General features: G+C 43.4%; 1 protein-coding gene across 1 annotated transcript in view; it reads left to right on the top strand.

Moving 5' to 3' along the window:
- The window catches only part of PKHD1 (PKHD1 ciliary IPT domain containing fibrocystin/polyductin), a 269,779-nt gene that overhangs the window by 89,183 nt on the left and 162,411 nt on the right, over nucleotides 1-18,185 (top strand). Inside the window, exon 36 of the mRNA XM_075497242.1 lies at nucleotides 13,008-13,220. Coding sequence (XP_075353357.1) covers nucleotides 13,008-13,220 — 213 coding nt within the window. The remainder of the gene's footprint in view (nucleotides 1-13,007; nucleotides 13,221-18,185) is intronic.

Raw genomic sequence — 18,185 nt, forward strand, 5'->3', positions numbered from 1 at the left:
AGAGTAGCAACCACTGAGCCTGTGAACATGTCAAATAATTGCCAAGCAAACCTAACTGCAGAATGGACATGACAATAAGCCCCTAACCTGTAGGCGGGTGTAGATACGTGCTTCGGTTGAAGCATCCCATTCCTATTCTAGTTGGACAGTTTTTCTTAGTTAGAGCTGGAGAACGCGATTAAGTTGTAGTTCTGCTCCCTTTGGCTTTCATGACTCAGCATCAGGCTGCCTGTGCACTCACAAGCTGAAAATATAGCAGACTTTATGGATGAAGAAAAACTGTAATGCTGCTGAGTCCACTCCTGTGCAAAGACGCTGTACTGCCCATTTTCTGTTGCTGTGTCCAGCAAACCCAACATATGTTTACAGGTCCATTTCTTGAAATTCTGCTTTTTTAGGACACCATGAGGATTTTGAATACTGCCCCTGTGGTCTCTCTCCTTATGATGATTTCCACGTTGTCGAAATTGTTTAGAGAGTATTATAACAAGGATGTCAGCTGCATGTGCAGCCTTAAAGTGACCCTGCTTTGGCTGTATTAACTTATAGCCAAATACATATAGTAGTTCTGGTAGTGACCAGACTGCCTGGACAGAAGATCTGGAGGCCAAAGCAATAAAGAAATAGGATTAGGCATCTGGGTCCTGCTCACTGCTACGAGGGCTCAGCAGCTTCTGCTTCCCCCTCAACGAGCAGAGCATGAACACGTGGTTATCGGCAGTGGAAAGTTTAATAGCCAGACTGTGAAACTGCTCAGACAATACTGATCGGGGAAGAGATACAAGATAGACAGATTGTAGATAACTCTGTAAATTCAGCAGATTGCAGTTATTTTTGTAATCCCAACATCACAAGTATGGAAATATTTATGATAATCCAGGACAGATGGAAATTTCCTTTGGGCAGAGCTTACACTGGAGTAACTCCTTTGTGTTTGATGGGTTGATACCTCAGACATGTGCTATTGCCTTTGTCTGAATTTATAGTGCTCTAGGGAGGTCTGGAGACCAGAAAAGCTGCCTGGTCTTTCAGGACTACCTTGGGGATGAATATTGGGGTGACGCTGCCAGTATACCCTGGTGGGGTTGAAGATCTCCAGTTGCCTTTGCAATGGCAACTTTGAGATGGCCATCGTTGCAGACATAAGGGAGAAGATTGCTTTGGCCCCTACTCTAGAAAAGCCTAAATATCACTTGTCACAGCTCTTCTTCTCACTTGTAGGCTTTGCTACATCTTGGCAGTCCTGCTGAAACCAGAATGCCAGTTCCCTCTTCCATGGTCACACTCCAGGCTGAGGTTTTGAGAAGGTCTGACCCACTTCATCTGCCTCTAAAAACTGCACCCAGTTTCCAAAATACCACAGCTAATATGGACTTCTTTTTTTCAAACTATGAGATCCCAGGAAAAAAAAGAAGAGAACTGACAAGCCCAAAAGCTACTCATGACATTGTCAGTCATTATCTGATTTTGAACCTGTGTCCAAAAAGCGATGCTTATCCATCAATATTTTGGATCTCTTGTAATCCACACTCAGATCAGGCTGCGGCTAGAAAGGATCCTATGAGTAGATCTGGGGAGGAGAGTAATCCAAATATTGCTTTTGCTTGACTTTTTCCTAGGCTTTGATGTTATTAGCAAAGAGCATCAAGTATTAGCTGATACACCTGCATAAGTAGTTGTCAAATAACTAGTGCTTCAGTCACTGCTGATAAAGACTGGGTCTGAATTTGCTGAAAGAGGGAAAAAGCTTTTCGCTCTGTTTTCCTGTCTGTGGCATCATGTCTATGGCGTCCTTAAACCCAGTTTAAAATCTCTTGTCAGTAGGCACAGTTGGAAACTGCTTGTGTTGCGGTGTTTTCTATGCCATTTTGCTCAACCCATTTGGGATGTGCATTGTGATACTTTTTGCAGGCAGTTTCTAGTTCATATTTTCTTTTTTTAATCAGGCAGAGACATTACAATTAAAATACCGTAAAAGCGATTCTGGCAGTATTGCAATAAGCATGTTTTTTAATTAAAGAAAGAACATGGGATGTACAAATAGTACCAGCTAATGGGAAATTTCATCCAATGTATTTTTTAATTGAGATTTAAAAGGAAGAAAAGTCAGCCCTATTTCTCCCTTCCACTGTGTGATAGTTTCCTATGTTGTTACAGTGAGGTATACCAAGTCTGCAATAATTACGGTCTCAGAGCCTTAAAGTCCCAGCTGTTTTCATGGAAAAAAATCAAAGGCATCAGTTCTTTAATTTGCTAGTACATTTTTTCGCAGGAATTCAGTGTTATTCAGTAGAGTGCAACTCACAGACCTGGACGTTCCTGGAGGAAGGGTTTTAAGGCCCTGAATCTGTAAAAATTTGATGTTTTTTTCAGTTCTTCCCCTAGCCGTAAACCCTGGTTCATGTTTGGGTACGGGCTGCACATTTCTCTTTCCCATCCTGTTTCAGATGGGCTTACAGCATGTGCATTAGGCTCCCAGGGCTCTTGCTTGCCAATTAAATTGATTTTCCCGCAACTTTGGCAGCTCTTGAGACTTCTCTAGGGCATTGCAGGATGAGCAGATCGGTGGAAGCTAATCCCAGCCGAAGAACCGCACACAGCTCCCACAGAGACCAGGCTGAAACCTGAGGCAGCACCATCCCCTTCCTCCAGTCGCTGGCATGGAAGGAGGGGACATATCCCTTTTGGGAAGAAGATGCTACCTCTAACCATGGGATGGAAAGATCTGCTGAGTCTGCCTCCACCTGTCCTGGACACTAATCAGGCCCTCATTACTGTAGCAGCTTTGTCCCGTTAGTAGATCTGTCCTTACACACTTTTATATGGTACAGAAATACAGCGGTTGCGATCTGTGCAGGCTGGGAACTGAGGTCCAGGTCTTCTTAAGGTTTTTAAATGCAAATAAATACCTTCAAAGGCGTGAGTCTGTATCATGAGCCCAGAACTACAGAGGAAGTGTGCTGTATAACAGGATTGCACTCAGGTTTCTTAAGTTTTGAGGTATCCCCTCTTTCTCTGATGGCTTGACAGACTGTGCATTATGCTAGTTTTGTTGTAGGAATAGGCTGTCGCTAAGACCAAGGTCCAACCCACTGTGCTAGACTTTAAGAGAGAAACCCGATCTGTAATATCTTTAATTTCAAATGCCAGAAATCAGCTTGAAATGAGTAAGTAGAAACACTCTGGTCTAATGGTCACGCAGGCAGGCTCTAGGTGAGCAGAAACATAATCCTGCTCCCCATAACAGTGCTCCTGTGCCTTCCCCAGTGCCCCCTTCCCTTCCTGAGGGTGAAGCACTTAATGTGTGTCCATCACCTGTAGGCTTGAAATAATAGCCCAAGGACCTATTTTTTCATCACACCTCTGTGTGTGATGCTTACTCTGATGCCTTCACAAGGCTTACCTGGAAGCTTCCTTCATTAGATCCTAGATGATAGGCTGTGAAACGTGCTATCAAAGCCATCTAGGAGTGTTCATACCTCTTCCCCACCATTAGCTCTCCTCTTGCAAATGCATCAAAGGTGTTGCTAATTGTCTTGGAGGCTACCTAAGAGCTGAAGAGGTAGAAGGACTTCTTCGAGGGAGATAGACCTATGGCAGCATCTTCTGGGCTGCCGATCTGAATTGCCTTTGCCTGGCTCCTGTGCTCTGAGGGAAGATCCCAACCAGCTTACAAGGGAGCACATGACACTTGAAGAGATGGTTGTGAGTACAAGTCTTATGTACAAGTCTAAGCACAAGTCTTATGAGGAACAGCTGAGGGAACTGGGGTTGTTTAGCCTGGAGAAAAGGAGGCTGAGGGGAGACCTTATCGCTTTCTACAACTACCTGAAAGGAGGGTGTAGAGAGGTGGGGGTCGGTCTCTTCTCCCAGGTAACAAGTGATAGGACAAGAGGAAATGGCCTCAAGTTGCGCCAGGGGAGGTTTAGACTGGATATTAGGAAATTTTTCTTCACTGAAAGGGTTATCAAGCATTGGAACAGGCTGCCCAGGGAAGGGGTTGAGTCTCCATCCCTGGAGGTATTTAAAGGACGTTTGGATGAGGTGCTTAGGGACATGGTGTAGTGGTGGTCTTGGTAGTGTTAGGTTTACAGTTGGACTCGATGATCTTAAAGGTCTTTTCCAACCTATACAACTCTGTGATTCTGTGATTCTGAGTGCAGAAAGCCAGAAAAAACAGGCTTGTCGGCTTGGGAGACAGTTTCTGTCTGAGAGTCCTCAAGTAGCTGCTGGTTCCTCGCCCAGGGACAGATTAAGGTCTCCATCCAACAAAATGCTGGTATACAAGCTTAACTTTTTAGCATGTTAGGGATGTCCTGGTAGAAATACACAGGCATTTGAATTCACAGCTATTTTGGGACATGTACCTATGTATTATGAACATGGAGGAACATATGCAGGGAAGTGGAGAATGAGTTTTGCACTCTTGGTTCACACAGCCTTTGGGATGGAGCTAATATAACAAACTTCTTTTCTCCTTTGCATCTTGTTCGGCAGTGGTCCAGCCTGCAATCAACTTTTATGGCTCATCCGAAAGTCATGTGAGCGTGTCAAAAGGGTGCAGGAGACAGGTCCATGAAATAATCGATTGTTCTTATTTAAGGCTCATAAACTCTGTATTCTTCTTCCCGTACACAGGAGGATCTTTGTTTTTTTTTCCTGCTTAGAGGCCCCACCAGGCACACCCTTGGAGCCAGAGAATGAGCAATAAGTGGGCTGCCAGCACACTGCAGCCTTGTTGTGCAGGATCAGTTGTTTCACTAAAGATATTCCAGCTCCAGCAGTTGCCTCCTGCTGTTTGCCACACAGGGATGCTTGCCAGGAATATAACTTCTCAGCTTAAGCCTGGCTCATGGGGGGTTCTGTGGCTTTGTCATGTGAAACACCAAGGGAGAGGAACTGGTAAGAGCAAGCTGAAGGCTGTGGGAATATTAGTTATACATGGCCATGGTGTGCCCACAGCACAACCAGAGTAGATCTTCCCTGCACAGTGATGGGAGACAGTAGTCCCGTTGAGGAGATGACCTTTCAATCTGCAAATCCTCTTCCATGTAGAGGAAGTTTTCTGTTAGTTGAGGAGTGCGACACACTAGTGATACATAAGACAATTCTGTTGGTACTTTCCTAACGTCTTCTATTATTGATTATAAAAAAACCCAAACCTCTTGAGACTATCCAGCACCTTTCTTGTAGTTTGCTTGCTTTAATGCTTCATTCAACTTTACATAAAGAAGTAGAATTAAATCTGGCGATACTCACTTTTATCCTAGCTCCCTAATGAGCTGTTCATTAGAAAAAAAAAATATCGACAGTGAATGCAAAGTGTGGCCTTAAAAGATGATAATAAAAAAGCCCTCCATGTAAAAGGTGCGCTTTGGAATGGGGACTTTGCCTCCCTCTGAGTTCAGGAAATCTCTAGAGTGCTCTAAATCACAACCTAAATGAGAAATATCAATGTGGTGGGCTGACCCTGGCCAGACACCAGGTGCCCACCAAAGCCACTCCATCACTCCCCTCCTCAGCTGGACAGAGGAGAGACAATACAATGAAAGGCTCGTGGGTCGAGATAAGGACAGGGAGAGATCACTCACCGATTACCATCCCACGCAAAACAGACTCGACTTGGGGAAATTAATTTATTACCAATCAAATGAGAGTAGGATAATGAGAAATAAAACCCAAATCTTTAAACACCTTCCCCCCACCCCTCCCTTCTTCCTGTGCTCAACTTCACTCCCAATTCCCTACCTCCTCCCCCCAAGTGGCACAGGGGGACGGGGAATGGGGGTTGCGGTCAGCTCATCACACGTTGTCTCTGCCGCTCCTTCCTCCTCAGGGGAGGACTCCTCACACTCTTCTCCTGCTCCAGCCTGGGGTCCCTCCCACGGGAGACAGTCTTCCATGAACTTCTCCAACGTGAGTCCTTCCCACGGGCTGCAGTTCTTCACAAACTGCTCCAGCGTGGGTCCCTTCCACGGGGTGCAGTCCTTCAGGAACAGACTGCTCCAGTGTGGGTCCTTTCCATGGGGTGCAGTCCTTCAGGAGCAGACTGCTCCAGCGGGGGTCCCCTGTGGGGTCACAAGTCCTGCCAGCAAACCTGCTCCAGCCTGGGCTCCTCTCTCCACGGGTCCACAGGTCCTGCCAGAAGCCTGCTCCAGCGCAGGCTTCCCACGGGGTCACAGCCTCCTTTGGGCATCCACCTGCTCTGGTGTGGGGTCCTCCATGGGCTGCAGTGGATATCTGCTGCACCGTGGACCTCCATGGGCTGCAGGGGACAGCCTGCCTCACCATGGTCTTCACCACGGGAGCTGCAGGGGAATCTCTGCTCTGGCACCTGGACCACCTCCTCCCCCTCCTTCCTCACTGACCTTGGTGTCTGCAGAGTTGTTCCTCTCACATATTCTCACTCCTCTCTTGTCTGGCTGCCATTTGTTGTGCAGCAGGTTTTTTTCCCCCTTCTTAAATATGTTATCACAGAGGCACTGCCACCATCACTGATGGGCTCAGCCTTGGCCAGCAACGGGCCCATCTTGGAGCCGGCTGGCATTGGCTCCATTGGACATAGGGGAAGCTTCTAGCAGCTTCTCACAGAAACCACCCCTGTAGCCCCCTCTGCTACCAAAACCTTGACACACAAACCCAATACAATCAACAACTCTTTTATGCATTATAAGAACATCTATGTTAGAAGGATTTTTTAAAAATGAGGTTTTTGAGAAGGTATGTAAGCTGCTATGTCTGAAAGAGTGAATGTTCATGACAGAGGGAAGGAGAAACTTCCCACAGCAATCCTTACAATCCTCTACTCCATCGTTAATTGTTCTTTTTTATCAGAAGTGCATGATGCAGCTTCTTTCCATAGTAAATGGTCTGGGTACGTGGGCTGTGGCATTATATGAGCCAGTCCAGGACACCTGACAAAGTGAAGTGTTAGTACATTACCTTTCCAATTCCTTTCCTTTTGAGTGCGCCCTCCATCATTTTCCAAGTACTTCAGAAGATAAATCTCTTTTCACAAAACCACTTCTGCCAATGACATGATGGTCCTGTAGTTACTCACACAGCAGATTACAACCCCCACCTTATTATCAGGTTTGTTTTCCTTAATAGTCCCTTTTTTTTTCATTATTTGGTCTGGCTGTTTCTCCCCTCCTGTGGGACAGAGGGAGTTGCCTCCAGTTTAGTTTTTCTCTCTTTCTTTTCCTTTTTTTTCTTTTTTTTTTTTTTTTAGTAAAGACAGATAAAGAAAGATTTATTTTCCAGGCAGTGAGGTGGAGGCTAATTGCTGGGTTAATTGAGAAGAATGGTGCTTCTGATGTTCTCACAAAGTATCAAATAGCCTCAACATATTTCTCCCCCCTCTCCCTCACTCCACCTAAAGAGACCCATTGAATTTGCACATTACTGTACAGAAGTGATTATGGGTTTAATTGTATTTATTTTGCTTGGTGGGGAGGCCATCATAACAGTAGTTGATTGATTTTTATAAAATCACCCTCAAGGTCATATGTTGGACTTTGCTTTCCTGTGCAGCCATAACAAACAATTTGAGGGTCACAGCCAAAGGCTCAGTTGAGCAATATTCTTGCTTTCTGCTTTCAGAGAAGAGGTCAAGTGCAATAAAAGAAGGAAGCATAACTTTTATTTTCTTTTAAAAAAAGGGGAAGACAATCTTGTAAAGCAGCAGCTGTATATTTATTCTGACCCAGTGAAAAACACAGAGAGACAGAGAGCTGAGCGTTAGAGGGACAATATGCAATTTTTTGACATAAGTATTTGTAAGTTTGACTAGAGTTTGTTTTACACTTAGACTTGGTAAACGGCTAAATGAATCCTGCTAATGCTTTCTTTTCTTTTCTGTGATGCTGCTCTTTTTTAATCTTCATCAGTTGAACTTTTCTTTTTACACTTTCTTTTTTCCTGAAGACCGAGTACCTTTTGGCTTTGTTCTGGGAGGAGTTCAGAAGCTTTGCAAATAGCCAGGGGACAATGGCATTATGGTGTTACCATGAGTGTAGCTGATATATCTGTTTCCTATGATTACATGTTGGGTGTGACTGCTGCTTCTAAGGGAAAGCCAAAGCATCACGTACAGCAAATGCCTTCTGGTGGTCTTGATCTTGCAAATCTTTACACCATTGCCAAGTGTGCTTGGGTTGCCATTGCATCTAGGAACAGAGAAACCCAAGAGCCAGGCTACAACCCCCACCTTGAAGGCCAATTACTATTATCCCTACACATCCACATCTTCACCCAGGGAGGGGAAACCTTGCTTCTGTGTAGGATTTCCCCCAGGAAGGGTCAAACCTGCAGGCCAGACATGGCACAGCTGGTGCCTGCACACCTGATGCTACTGAAACATGTTGGGACTCTTGCTCATACTTGCACCCAGTGCAGAGCAGTCACCAGCGTCCAAGCTTATAAGACACCCATAAATCCACAAAAGATATGGAAAATCTTTGAATCAACAGAGCGAAAAAATCATTTGAACAACTGACATGCAGTTAGCTTATTCCTGAGGAACAGATTTTAAAAAGAAGAAAGAAAACAAAAGGGAGATAGAGAACTGGTCATAGGGGACTGGTCATATGTAAGGAGGCAGACAGTGATTTTTAGGAGCTATATGAGGGTGAGCTACTCCTGACATGCCAAAGCCACCTTGTGCAGAAAAGTGCACAAGAGAGAGTGCAGAACTGGTGTTAACACCCAGCCCAAAAGCATTAACTCTTGCTGGTCGAGCTGCTCCTGTTTTTGCAGGAAGAGGGACTCCATGTAAGGTGCAAACTGTCTTCTTCTCACTCCTTGCTAGTTTTCCAGAGAGGCAGGTGTCTGTAGTACTGGTAGCAAAGCATGGCTCCTTTATGCGCTCCGTTGTGTCTCAGCACTGCTCATGAAGGGAGGAGGAATGAACATGCACTCCTGTTTTATAGCAGACCCTCTGGGGACAGGGCAGAAGGAGACAAATCCCAGACCCTTACGGGAAACAGCTGTCTTCCCATGGCTGCCTTGAGGTGCATTGGAACGGCTGCAAAAAGAAAAGGACTCAGGAATCCCATCCCATCAATCCCATCCCATCATCCCCCCATCCCTGTCATCCCATGGGAGGGGATAGAAGGGTTTCTGCAAGGAATTTAGTATTTCTAACCTGTCTTGTAGACAGCTTGAAAATTTTGGATGGACAAAATGTGATTGAAACTTGGGAAAACTTTTGGGGAGGTTGTTTGAGGCAGAACTATGATTTTGCAATCGAAAGATAGGACAACTTTGGCTACCAGCCTTCCTGGTTCAGTGGTACAGCATGGCAGCAATTAGAATACTCATTAAAAATTGTATGAAGAGAAGTGGAAAGAGAAATGACTATATTTCAGTGGGAACAGAGCATAGGAAGTCAATAAAGACCTTGGGGAAGATGTCTTTTTTTATGTTAGGAATAAAATAAATCGCAGTGATTTACAGTTCCATTTCTAGATTGTGGTGATAAAATTATTAACACTGCTGCTATAAGGCAAATGTATTTAATAAATATTTCTGTTCTCAGTATGGGAAGGAACAGGATGGTAAATTATATCACAAGAGGAAGATGGACCAGCAGTCCCTTTATTACTAAAGAATGTTAATATAACAAAGATGTTAAATAATATCTGTCAAGAATACGCATTCTTAAATGAACAGGTCCAGTCTCATTCAAGAGCTTTAAAACTGCTGGTAGAGGCATTCTGTGGCCCACAAATATTAATTTCAGAGTACATGGGAGATTACAGAAGGCTGTAGAAGTTCTGATCTTGTGTCAGGATCCAGGCAGGTAAAGGAAAAAATATTTGTTACTTAGTCTGATATTAACCACAGGTCAAAAGAGAAAACTAGTTGAAGTTAAATGTTACAGATGATTGAATGCATAAATTACTAACCATAAGAATATATTGAATGACAGGATAGACATTTTATGGAAGAAAAGACAGAAAACTTTAGTTCATTTTCTAAGAAAATTACAAGTTTGTTCGATAAAGTTAATTCTATAAAACATGTGATAGTGTCATGACTAACTGAGGATCACCTGCCAAGATCTCATAGCAGCTGGCAGACATGAAAGGTACTAACTCAGAAAGTAAATTGTTAGTGGGGAATCATTTTCATGTCGACTTGGTTACCACTGCACATCACCAATGATCTGAAAGTAAATGGATAACCATCACTGATCACATTTTGTGAATGCCATTCAAACCAAATGCAGATTTACATGGCTGAGAAGAGAGCGGGGCAGGGGGCAAGTAGGAATGAAAGTCGTGGTTACACAGTAAGGGACTTTGTCAGATAAAGCCATGATCATAAAAAGGATCAGAAGTCACTGTGGCCCAAGGATGCCTACTTGATCTCCCAGTGTAATGAAGAGGCAAAAGGAGGTAATATGGCTTTTTACTGTGAAAAGCAAGAGGCAGAGTGTGGGGATAAGCTAGTTTTGCCTCTATAGGCAGCATCAAGAACAATAAAGGAGCAGAAGAATTAGGAGGTCTGGCTTTCCAATTTCAGAAGGAGCACTGGGTTGTGGGAGAGGATGCACTGCTCCATGAATTGGAGATGATTCCTTGCAGGGAGAGTCTTGAAAACCTTATCAACCAGTCTGAATGAGGGCTGAGATTTGATTTTACCTGTAAGTACTTTCACAGAAAATGCTGTTTTCTACACCTCTCTGCAGTGCAATGCAGGAGGGTACACAGAGAACCACTGCCTGAAAGCTCGCCCTTGACAAGTTAAGATTGGAAATAAAGCAGAAATTGTGAACAGTAAGAGAGATTAGCTGTTGGAAAAGATTATCATAGAAAATGGTACAGTGATGTCCCCAAGTCACTTAATTGATTGTCTGCCTTTCTGGAGGGTATGCAGCAGTCAAACACAGATGATTTGACTTCCTCCACTTTTTCAATAGCATGATGTGCACAGACCACCGGGCGATATGATGTAATGGTCCCTTCAGTCTGCAAATGAATACCATTTCAAGTATTATCCCAATTTCAGCATAGCATGTTTTGTATTAAGAACGTTTCATTTTTCTAGAAGTCTCAGATGTGTCTCAGAACAACAGTCAGATATCTTCTGTTGTTTTACATGAAACAAGCTGAAATTCATGCTGTTTTATTACCGTGTATTCAGTATAATTTGTAAAAACACTATATAGGAAGCTTAACAGAAATACATTTGTATATAGAAAAGTATGTCTAGGGAAAAAGACAATTTACACATAGGGGAGCTGGTGTTTGTGGGAGCAATCCCATGGTTCCCAGTGGTTATAAGCAAGAAAATGTGAGATTTATCATCTCTTTCATCTATTAAGCATATTCTGTAAAAAATTATCTGGAATCTACTGAAATCTGCAAAGAAAATATTTAATGGGTAGTGCTTATTCAAATACTAGCTTTGTTATAAGACTAAGAAATTAGAGCTAAGACTGAGTTATAAGACTTTGTTACATGACTAAGACATCAAGGAAACACAGAAAGCCTCTCAATGCAGGAATAAATAAGGGGGTCAGCATAAGCAGAATGTGTTCAGCAGGAGTGGATGCAACTGAGTGGGAAAGGCACACAAGTGCTATGCATCTCCCTTATCGCTGAGAGCAGCAGGACCTGATCAACAGGCGAGCAATGGTCAAAGTAGTTTTTAATCTGTTTTTTATATTAAAACTTCTTCCCTCCTTTTTTGTCTCAATACTGAAATTAAAGCAGAGGTCTGTTCTCCCTTATCCTTTGTGCTAAGGATTGGTAGTTTCTTGTGGGGAAGGAAAGCCATATTTTTGGTAGGTATAGAGGTCACCATTAAAAACTGCTAACACCAGTAGAAAGCTGGCCGTGGTAAGCTGGCACAGTTACCAGCTACTTCACATAAAGGGAGATGTTGGGAGCATGATAGACCCTTTGTAAGGAGGTCTGAGGTTGCCAGGCTTTGAGGTATCCCCTACCAGCTCCTGGGAAACATGGCTTGACCTAGGAAGACATATCCCAGGTGTAGAATGACTAGATGTCTGAGAGTCCACTCTGTCCAAATACATTGTAAAGGTAGAGACAGTGTCCCTCATAGGAGAGAAAATATGAAAGGAGATAAAAGAATAAACCATCCTGAGGTGATAGACTGGTATTGCCAGCTCACACAAGGCAAGAACAAAGGAGGCATTTGACAGAACTGAAGAGACTGAGTCAAAACCCAGGGATGGAAATGCCTTTTCATGCACTGTGTACTTAGACCACAGAATTGATTGCTTCAAGAAGTCATTGAGACTAAATGTTAGGAAGATTTGAAGGATCAGATCTATATTATTGACAAAACTTATCCAGTTATACTAATAGATGGTAAAAGGAAAATGTTGACAGGGAGATGAAACCTGATGCTTTGGGGTGAAGCTAACCTCTAATTAGGGATTAAAATGAGGCTTTCATGGGATGGGGAGATCATCTCACATCCAGCTAACAGGGAGAAGTTTCTTATACTGTATTAGGAAGCATCTGGTTTTGAATAGCATCTGGAAGAGTACACAGGATTAAATCAACCGCTGATCTAAACAAGCTGCCAGTTCTTATGTTTCAAAGCTGTTTTCTCCTCTCCCTGTCACAAGTAGTTTTTAATCTGAAAAGTAACATACCAATTAAGTAGTAATATGCCTTTTTAACATTTAGAAAGTGAGTGGGTTAAGACTGGGATTTTCCAAACGACTCCCTTGCGCTGGAATTGGAGCGGCTTAGATGTCTGCCCAGGCTGAATGGCCTTGCTCAAGTCTAGAAAGGCAGCCTGTGGTAGAACTGAAAAATGGACTGAATTATTAAGGTCTGTAAAGAGCTGATAAATCCATAGGGAGAAGTACAGGGCAAGGTGGAAATTTTGCAGGACGCAATAATATTTTACCTTTAATCTCATAATTTTATTACAAAACCATGTTTGCCCATCTCTTACAGCTCCTTTGACTGTGAGATGATGGCTATTAGATCTATGGTTGAATTTTTCTCTTCTGTTATCTTCAGGTGGCAAACTCTTGTTCACTGGTCCAGGACCTGTAGAACTGCATGCTCATTACATTCTGATATCTGATGGAGGAGAACTCCAGGTGGGATCCCCCGAGGCCCCTTTCCGTCACAAAGCACACATCTATCTCTACGGAAGCCTCCATTCTCCACCATTATTTCCATATGGGGTCAAGTTCCTGGCAGTGAGGAATGGGACCCTTTCCATTCATGGTGAGTACATTTTTTCTTCTCTTCAAAAGCAAAGCACAAATGAATAAAACAAAACAAAACAAAGCAAAAGAGTCTTTGGAGGAAAAAAACAAAACCCAACAACTTTGGTCATGAACTTGAATTTCTAATTACAGTTAAGTATTTGTTGAAATCAGGTTCTGGGGCCAAAATTTCGTATCTTTGCATTCACTATCAGACTCCTATTTCTACAGTGTCTTATGCACCAAAGCTCAGTGCTGTATCTCCATAAAAGCTCCCATACTGGCAGCTGAGTCATTTTGAAAATCTGGTCCCCAAGAAGATAGATGGTATCAAGTAGTTATGAAACCCTGGCAGTCATTTCGGTGCCTAGAAGATGTTTGAATTTGTGCATGTCTGTCCACAAATGAAACTCTCTGTCCCTTGGAAACTGGACCTCAGATCTCTGTTGTGAACCATCTGGGTTTGCTCTGCTGCTGGAATGGGGTATCCTTCTCCCCTCACCTCTCTCTATAACAACTGTTTCCTTCCCAAAGAGGGTATGGCTCTTGGGGTTTCCAAGAAAGGGTAGTTTGCCCAGCAAAGTGCTCCCGGCAGTGTGTTTTCCCCTCCTCCTCCATCTCTCCATGCTGTGTTGGCATCCCAACGCCATCAGTCTGTCTCTAGCATTAGGAGCACAGCTGGCATCTCTCTTTTCCTGGTGGTCCACACAGCTGCACCTGCTCAGCACAGGTTGCTGTCATAAATGACAAGTCCAGGGCCACGCAGAAAAACTGTGGAAATGCCTAGAATTTCAGTCCTAGATGCCCGGTCCTCTGCTCTAACCACTGGGCTTTTCTCTCAAACGAAATCCTGCGGTGCCAGAGCTCTATGTTCCTACCAAGTGGAAGAGACAAGGGACCAAAAGGACAGAAAATAGACGTAGGTTTGCAGATGATGTGGGCTAGAAGAATTTAGATACAGAACCTTTTTTGGAAGGCTGTGAAATATAGGTATAAAAATGGCCATTTCTCTGTGCAGCAGATTGGATATGGAATTCAGGTCCAAACGCAGCATGAATCAGAATTATTAGTGCAATGCACACATGTCAAGCTCTTAATTAACAGGCTGTTTTTAAAGGCAGTATGTGTCATAGAGGAGAAAAGAAAAAAAAAGCCAATGCATCTGAATGCCTCATCTCCCTCCCTTATGTTCTTGTGTGTCAACCTTCATATTGGTAGGCGTTTGTATCCTCCAGCAGGGCTTGAACTTACACCATCCCAGCCTACAGGCAGAAATGTTGCTATCTGAGCATCGCTGACATGTATGGCTCTCAGTCAAAAAAGATGTCAGACACCGAGGGGTACAATCTGAGCGCAGACAGGGAGCGAGCTGTGCTGCTGTGCGGTAATCCTGTCAGTTCACAGGAGCCGAGCAAGGTCAGGAGAGGTTGGTTGTTGGAGGGGAGTCAGTGAACAGATGGTTTTCTGAATCGGGAAAGATCAGCAGAGCCTGGGGAAGGTTCTCCTGGCAGTGGCAAGGGAGGTGGGCTGCACTACTCCCAAAAGCCATGTCAGGTGCTCTTGACCACTTTGTCAAGACACAACGAGACTAAATTATTTAGTGCTTGCAAACGGCTTTAATAATTTCAGTTCGGCTTTGCAGAAGGGCAGACTGTTTCTATTCCGTTTCCTAGAGGGGCTCTGTGAAGAAGTGCTGCTAGATCATCTGGGCTGATTTGACTGTCCTTTACTGGCCATTGAGTTTCACACAGTTATCCCAGCCTTGGGTTCAGTAACTCGCATTAGATAAAGCATGCCTTCCAGAAAAGCTTGGTCTTTCAGGACATCAAGGGAAATGGAAGCCAGCATTTTCTGTAGAAGCTTGTTCCAGGGGATTAATTTGTTTAATCACCCATGTTTGGGTTTTTTTTCCCTTTTTAAGAAAAGTATTAAAATGTTTGATTTGAATTTGCCTGATAACAGCTTTTGCTGTTTTGCTTTCTGTATCTTCTCCTGCTACTTTAAAGTATCCTTCCATTCTCAGTTTGACCCTTGTAAGTCAGGATTTTGTCCTTAAATTCTCAGAGCTTTGTAACGAGAGCCTTGTCTTCTTCGTGCTGTTATGTTTTCTAGAAATGTAGGAAAAAACAGTACCATCTCCTTGCAGCTGTGCCTCCTGTGCTGCTTTTCGCTTCCCTTCTGAGCCTGTATCATCATTAGCTTGTTGACTCCATCCTCACCGACAACCCAGGAAATTAGAGACAAACAGGGCAGAAGTACTTTTTACAGTGTTACCTTGGCAATATGAGGGAGGGAAGTAAACCCAGGTGTCCATGTCAGTACCCTCAAGGCATTTCTCACTGATATTTCATAGGTTTTGCTCAGTGCCGTATTTCCCAGTGATTCCTCATTCCCGAGGAAACCAAGAAGCTGAGGTTGCAGTCCAAGCATTACCTGGATGGAGATATGTGGAGCCAACGGTGGCTTGGCCCATTAGTGGAAACATCTCTTGGTTTCAATTTCTTATCAATTCTTATTCAATAATTCTTATCAATTTATTATTCAAGAAACCCGGACTAGCTATGAAGTCACTTTTAAGCTCTGCTCTACATACAGTCCCAGTGCATGGCTGCAATTAAGATTCATTCAGACCATGTAATCCTCCATTTAGCACTGAGGCAGTAGAAGCCCGCTAGAAAACAAGACCAAAAGGAATGTGTTCTTTTGCTGGGTTCATATTGCTTACATGAAACAGAAATATGCTGTTCTGTCTCCAATTTAGTACCAGTCTGGCCTGTGGTATAGAACAAATTGTTGAGCATGACAGCCTCTTTCATATATATATGAAAGAGGCTGACATACTCAGCAATAGATGTTTGTGAGATACATATATATACACACATATATATGTTATCTCAGATCAAAATCATTAAATAAGCAGGCTTCCAAATTCTTAGCTGTCGTGGTGAAGACAGGACTGAGCGCATTTTAATTTCTTTTCTCTTTCAGACTGGGAAATTTGGGGGATGCTCTGCAGCCATGGTTGAGTTCAGATTGTTTAAGTAAGCGCTGTCAGCTCCTCACTTTGATATGTTAATATGACTAAGGGTTTCCCACAATTCCCTCGTGAGTGGCAGTCCTTTGCTCCGGTGGTTGTAGCAGATTGGGAAATTTCACTGTTGCCTTTGGCTTTAGCCAACTCCCCTGCCAGTCAGAGCGTGCCACCCATAAACTGCCTGTCAATCACATGTCAGTTTTAAAGGGGGTTTCAGTCAGCTAGGGCAACTCGACTTTTTGACAATGTAATTATGGCCCTTGCATCTGTAGTAGGGGCCTGAGCAGGGCTGAGAGAATTTTATTGATTGTTCAGAAGGGAAATTTATCACTGTCTCCAGCTCCATTTGCACTTTATTCCCTGAGAAACTCTCCTGACAAGCTTCGGGAGAGAAGTTTAGCATGGTGGCCTTGGCTGTTCTTGCACCTTTGTCCTTCCCAGAGAAGCTGGACCAGAGACACCAGCAGATGCTGAGCAGAGGGCAGGGACCAGGTGTGGAGGCAGCTTAGGTGGAGATGCTGCATCAGTAGCCAAGGACACCTACCCTTTCTTTGTGACAGCCTGATTTCATGGTCCCAATGCTCTTATTACCATGGATGGAAAGATTTTAAAGGCCTTTTCCATCCTGTTCCATTTTTAGCAGTCCTGTGGAGATGAGGTCATTATTCCATTGTGTCCCCTCGAAACAGAGGGTGCCTCTTCCCAAAAGAAAACCAGTGCTTTTGCTGTGTATTTAGCTGAAACTGTCAGTGCCAGCACTGTGATGAGATGGGGCATGAACTGCATGAGCCTGTTCACTGCATTTTAACTAATAACGTACACCTCTCCAACTAGATGGAAGATGCTACGCTTCAGATTTAATAACACGCTACATTCACTTTGGCCAGACGGTGAAAGCTGTGTGGTAAAGAAAAAAACAATGTCCAGAGAGTTTTGGTTTCATACTGTACCTATTTATAATCAGCATAATTAAAACGGAAGTGTCAGTGGTCATTTCAGTCCCCTAAGGTCGTGGATAGTCCTGCTGTAAATGATGCCCCTGCACTTGCATTGGATGCTGACAGTGGAAGATGACATTATAGAGGCAGTTCTGCACTTCTTATATCCCAGAACTCCCTGCAACCAAACAATCTTACACATTTTCCGGGTTAGCTCAGGAAAAAAAGTATTTTTTATCAGTTGAACCAATTATTAATTTTAATCACTTTTAATCAATAATAAAACACAAAAATATTTGTGAGCTGTGCACTGTGCTCTACAGAGCCTGTGCATTCCTCAAGAGATCAAACATTTAATCAAATGCTTCTTGCTTTTCCTCCATTAAGCAGTGTTATGTATCTGGGCTGAGTTTGAGATTAAGAGATCATAGACAACATGAGAGAATTTGTTCTGCTTTACTCACATATTAAAAAGAAAACTTCCCGGGGGGTGGGGGGAAGAAAAAAAAGATCTATAGCAAGGGGATTCAGGGTAGGGTGCAGAGATCTGCTAGAGATAAGAGATGCTTTTTTACCTTAGTGAAATGTTCATCCATTCAATAGATATTATTTCCCACTAACTGAAACCATTGATTTGCCCATCCTTGTTACACCATGAGTTCAGATCCTTTTTCCCTTTCTGGGGTCACTCCCATAGGTTGGTTTTCCTTAGATGCTGGTTATGCTGCGTGGTGGTTGCAGGAAGCTTTTTGTCTTCTGCGACAGCATTTTTCCTTTCAAGACCTTGACTTTAACATGATGCATTAAAGCAGATGGCTCTTGAACAGAAGGCTAAGCTGCCTTGAATCCCCTTGCATTCACTGGGGGTAAGAAACTGGACTTAGGCACTTCCCATGGAGTAACTAATGTACAAGGGCTTGTTCCTTCACTTTCTTATTCACAGATATAAGATGACCATTGGATTTTAAAGACCTAACAGATGGGGGAAAAAACCCAGAGAGCTGGGTTCAGG

Source organism: Mycteria americana, chromosome 3 (assembly GCF_035582795.1).
Source record: "Mycteria americana isolate JAX WOST 10 ecotype Jacksonville Zoo and Gardens chromosome 3, USCA_MyAme_1.0, whole genome shotgun sequence".
In the NCBI taxonomy this organism is placed as follows: domain Eukaryota; kingdom Metazoa; phylum Chordata; class Aves; order Ciconiiformes; family Ciconiidae; genus Mycteria; species Mycteria americana.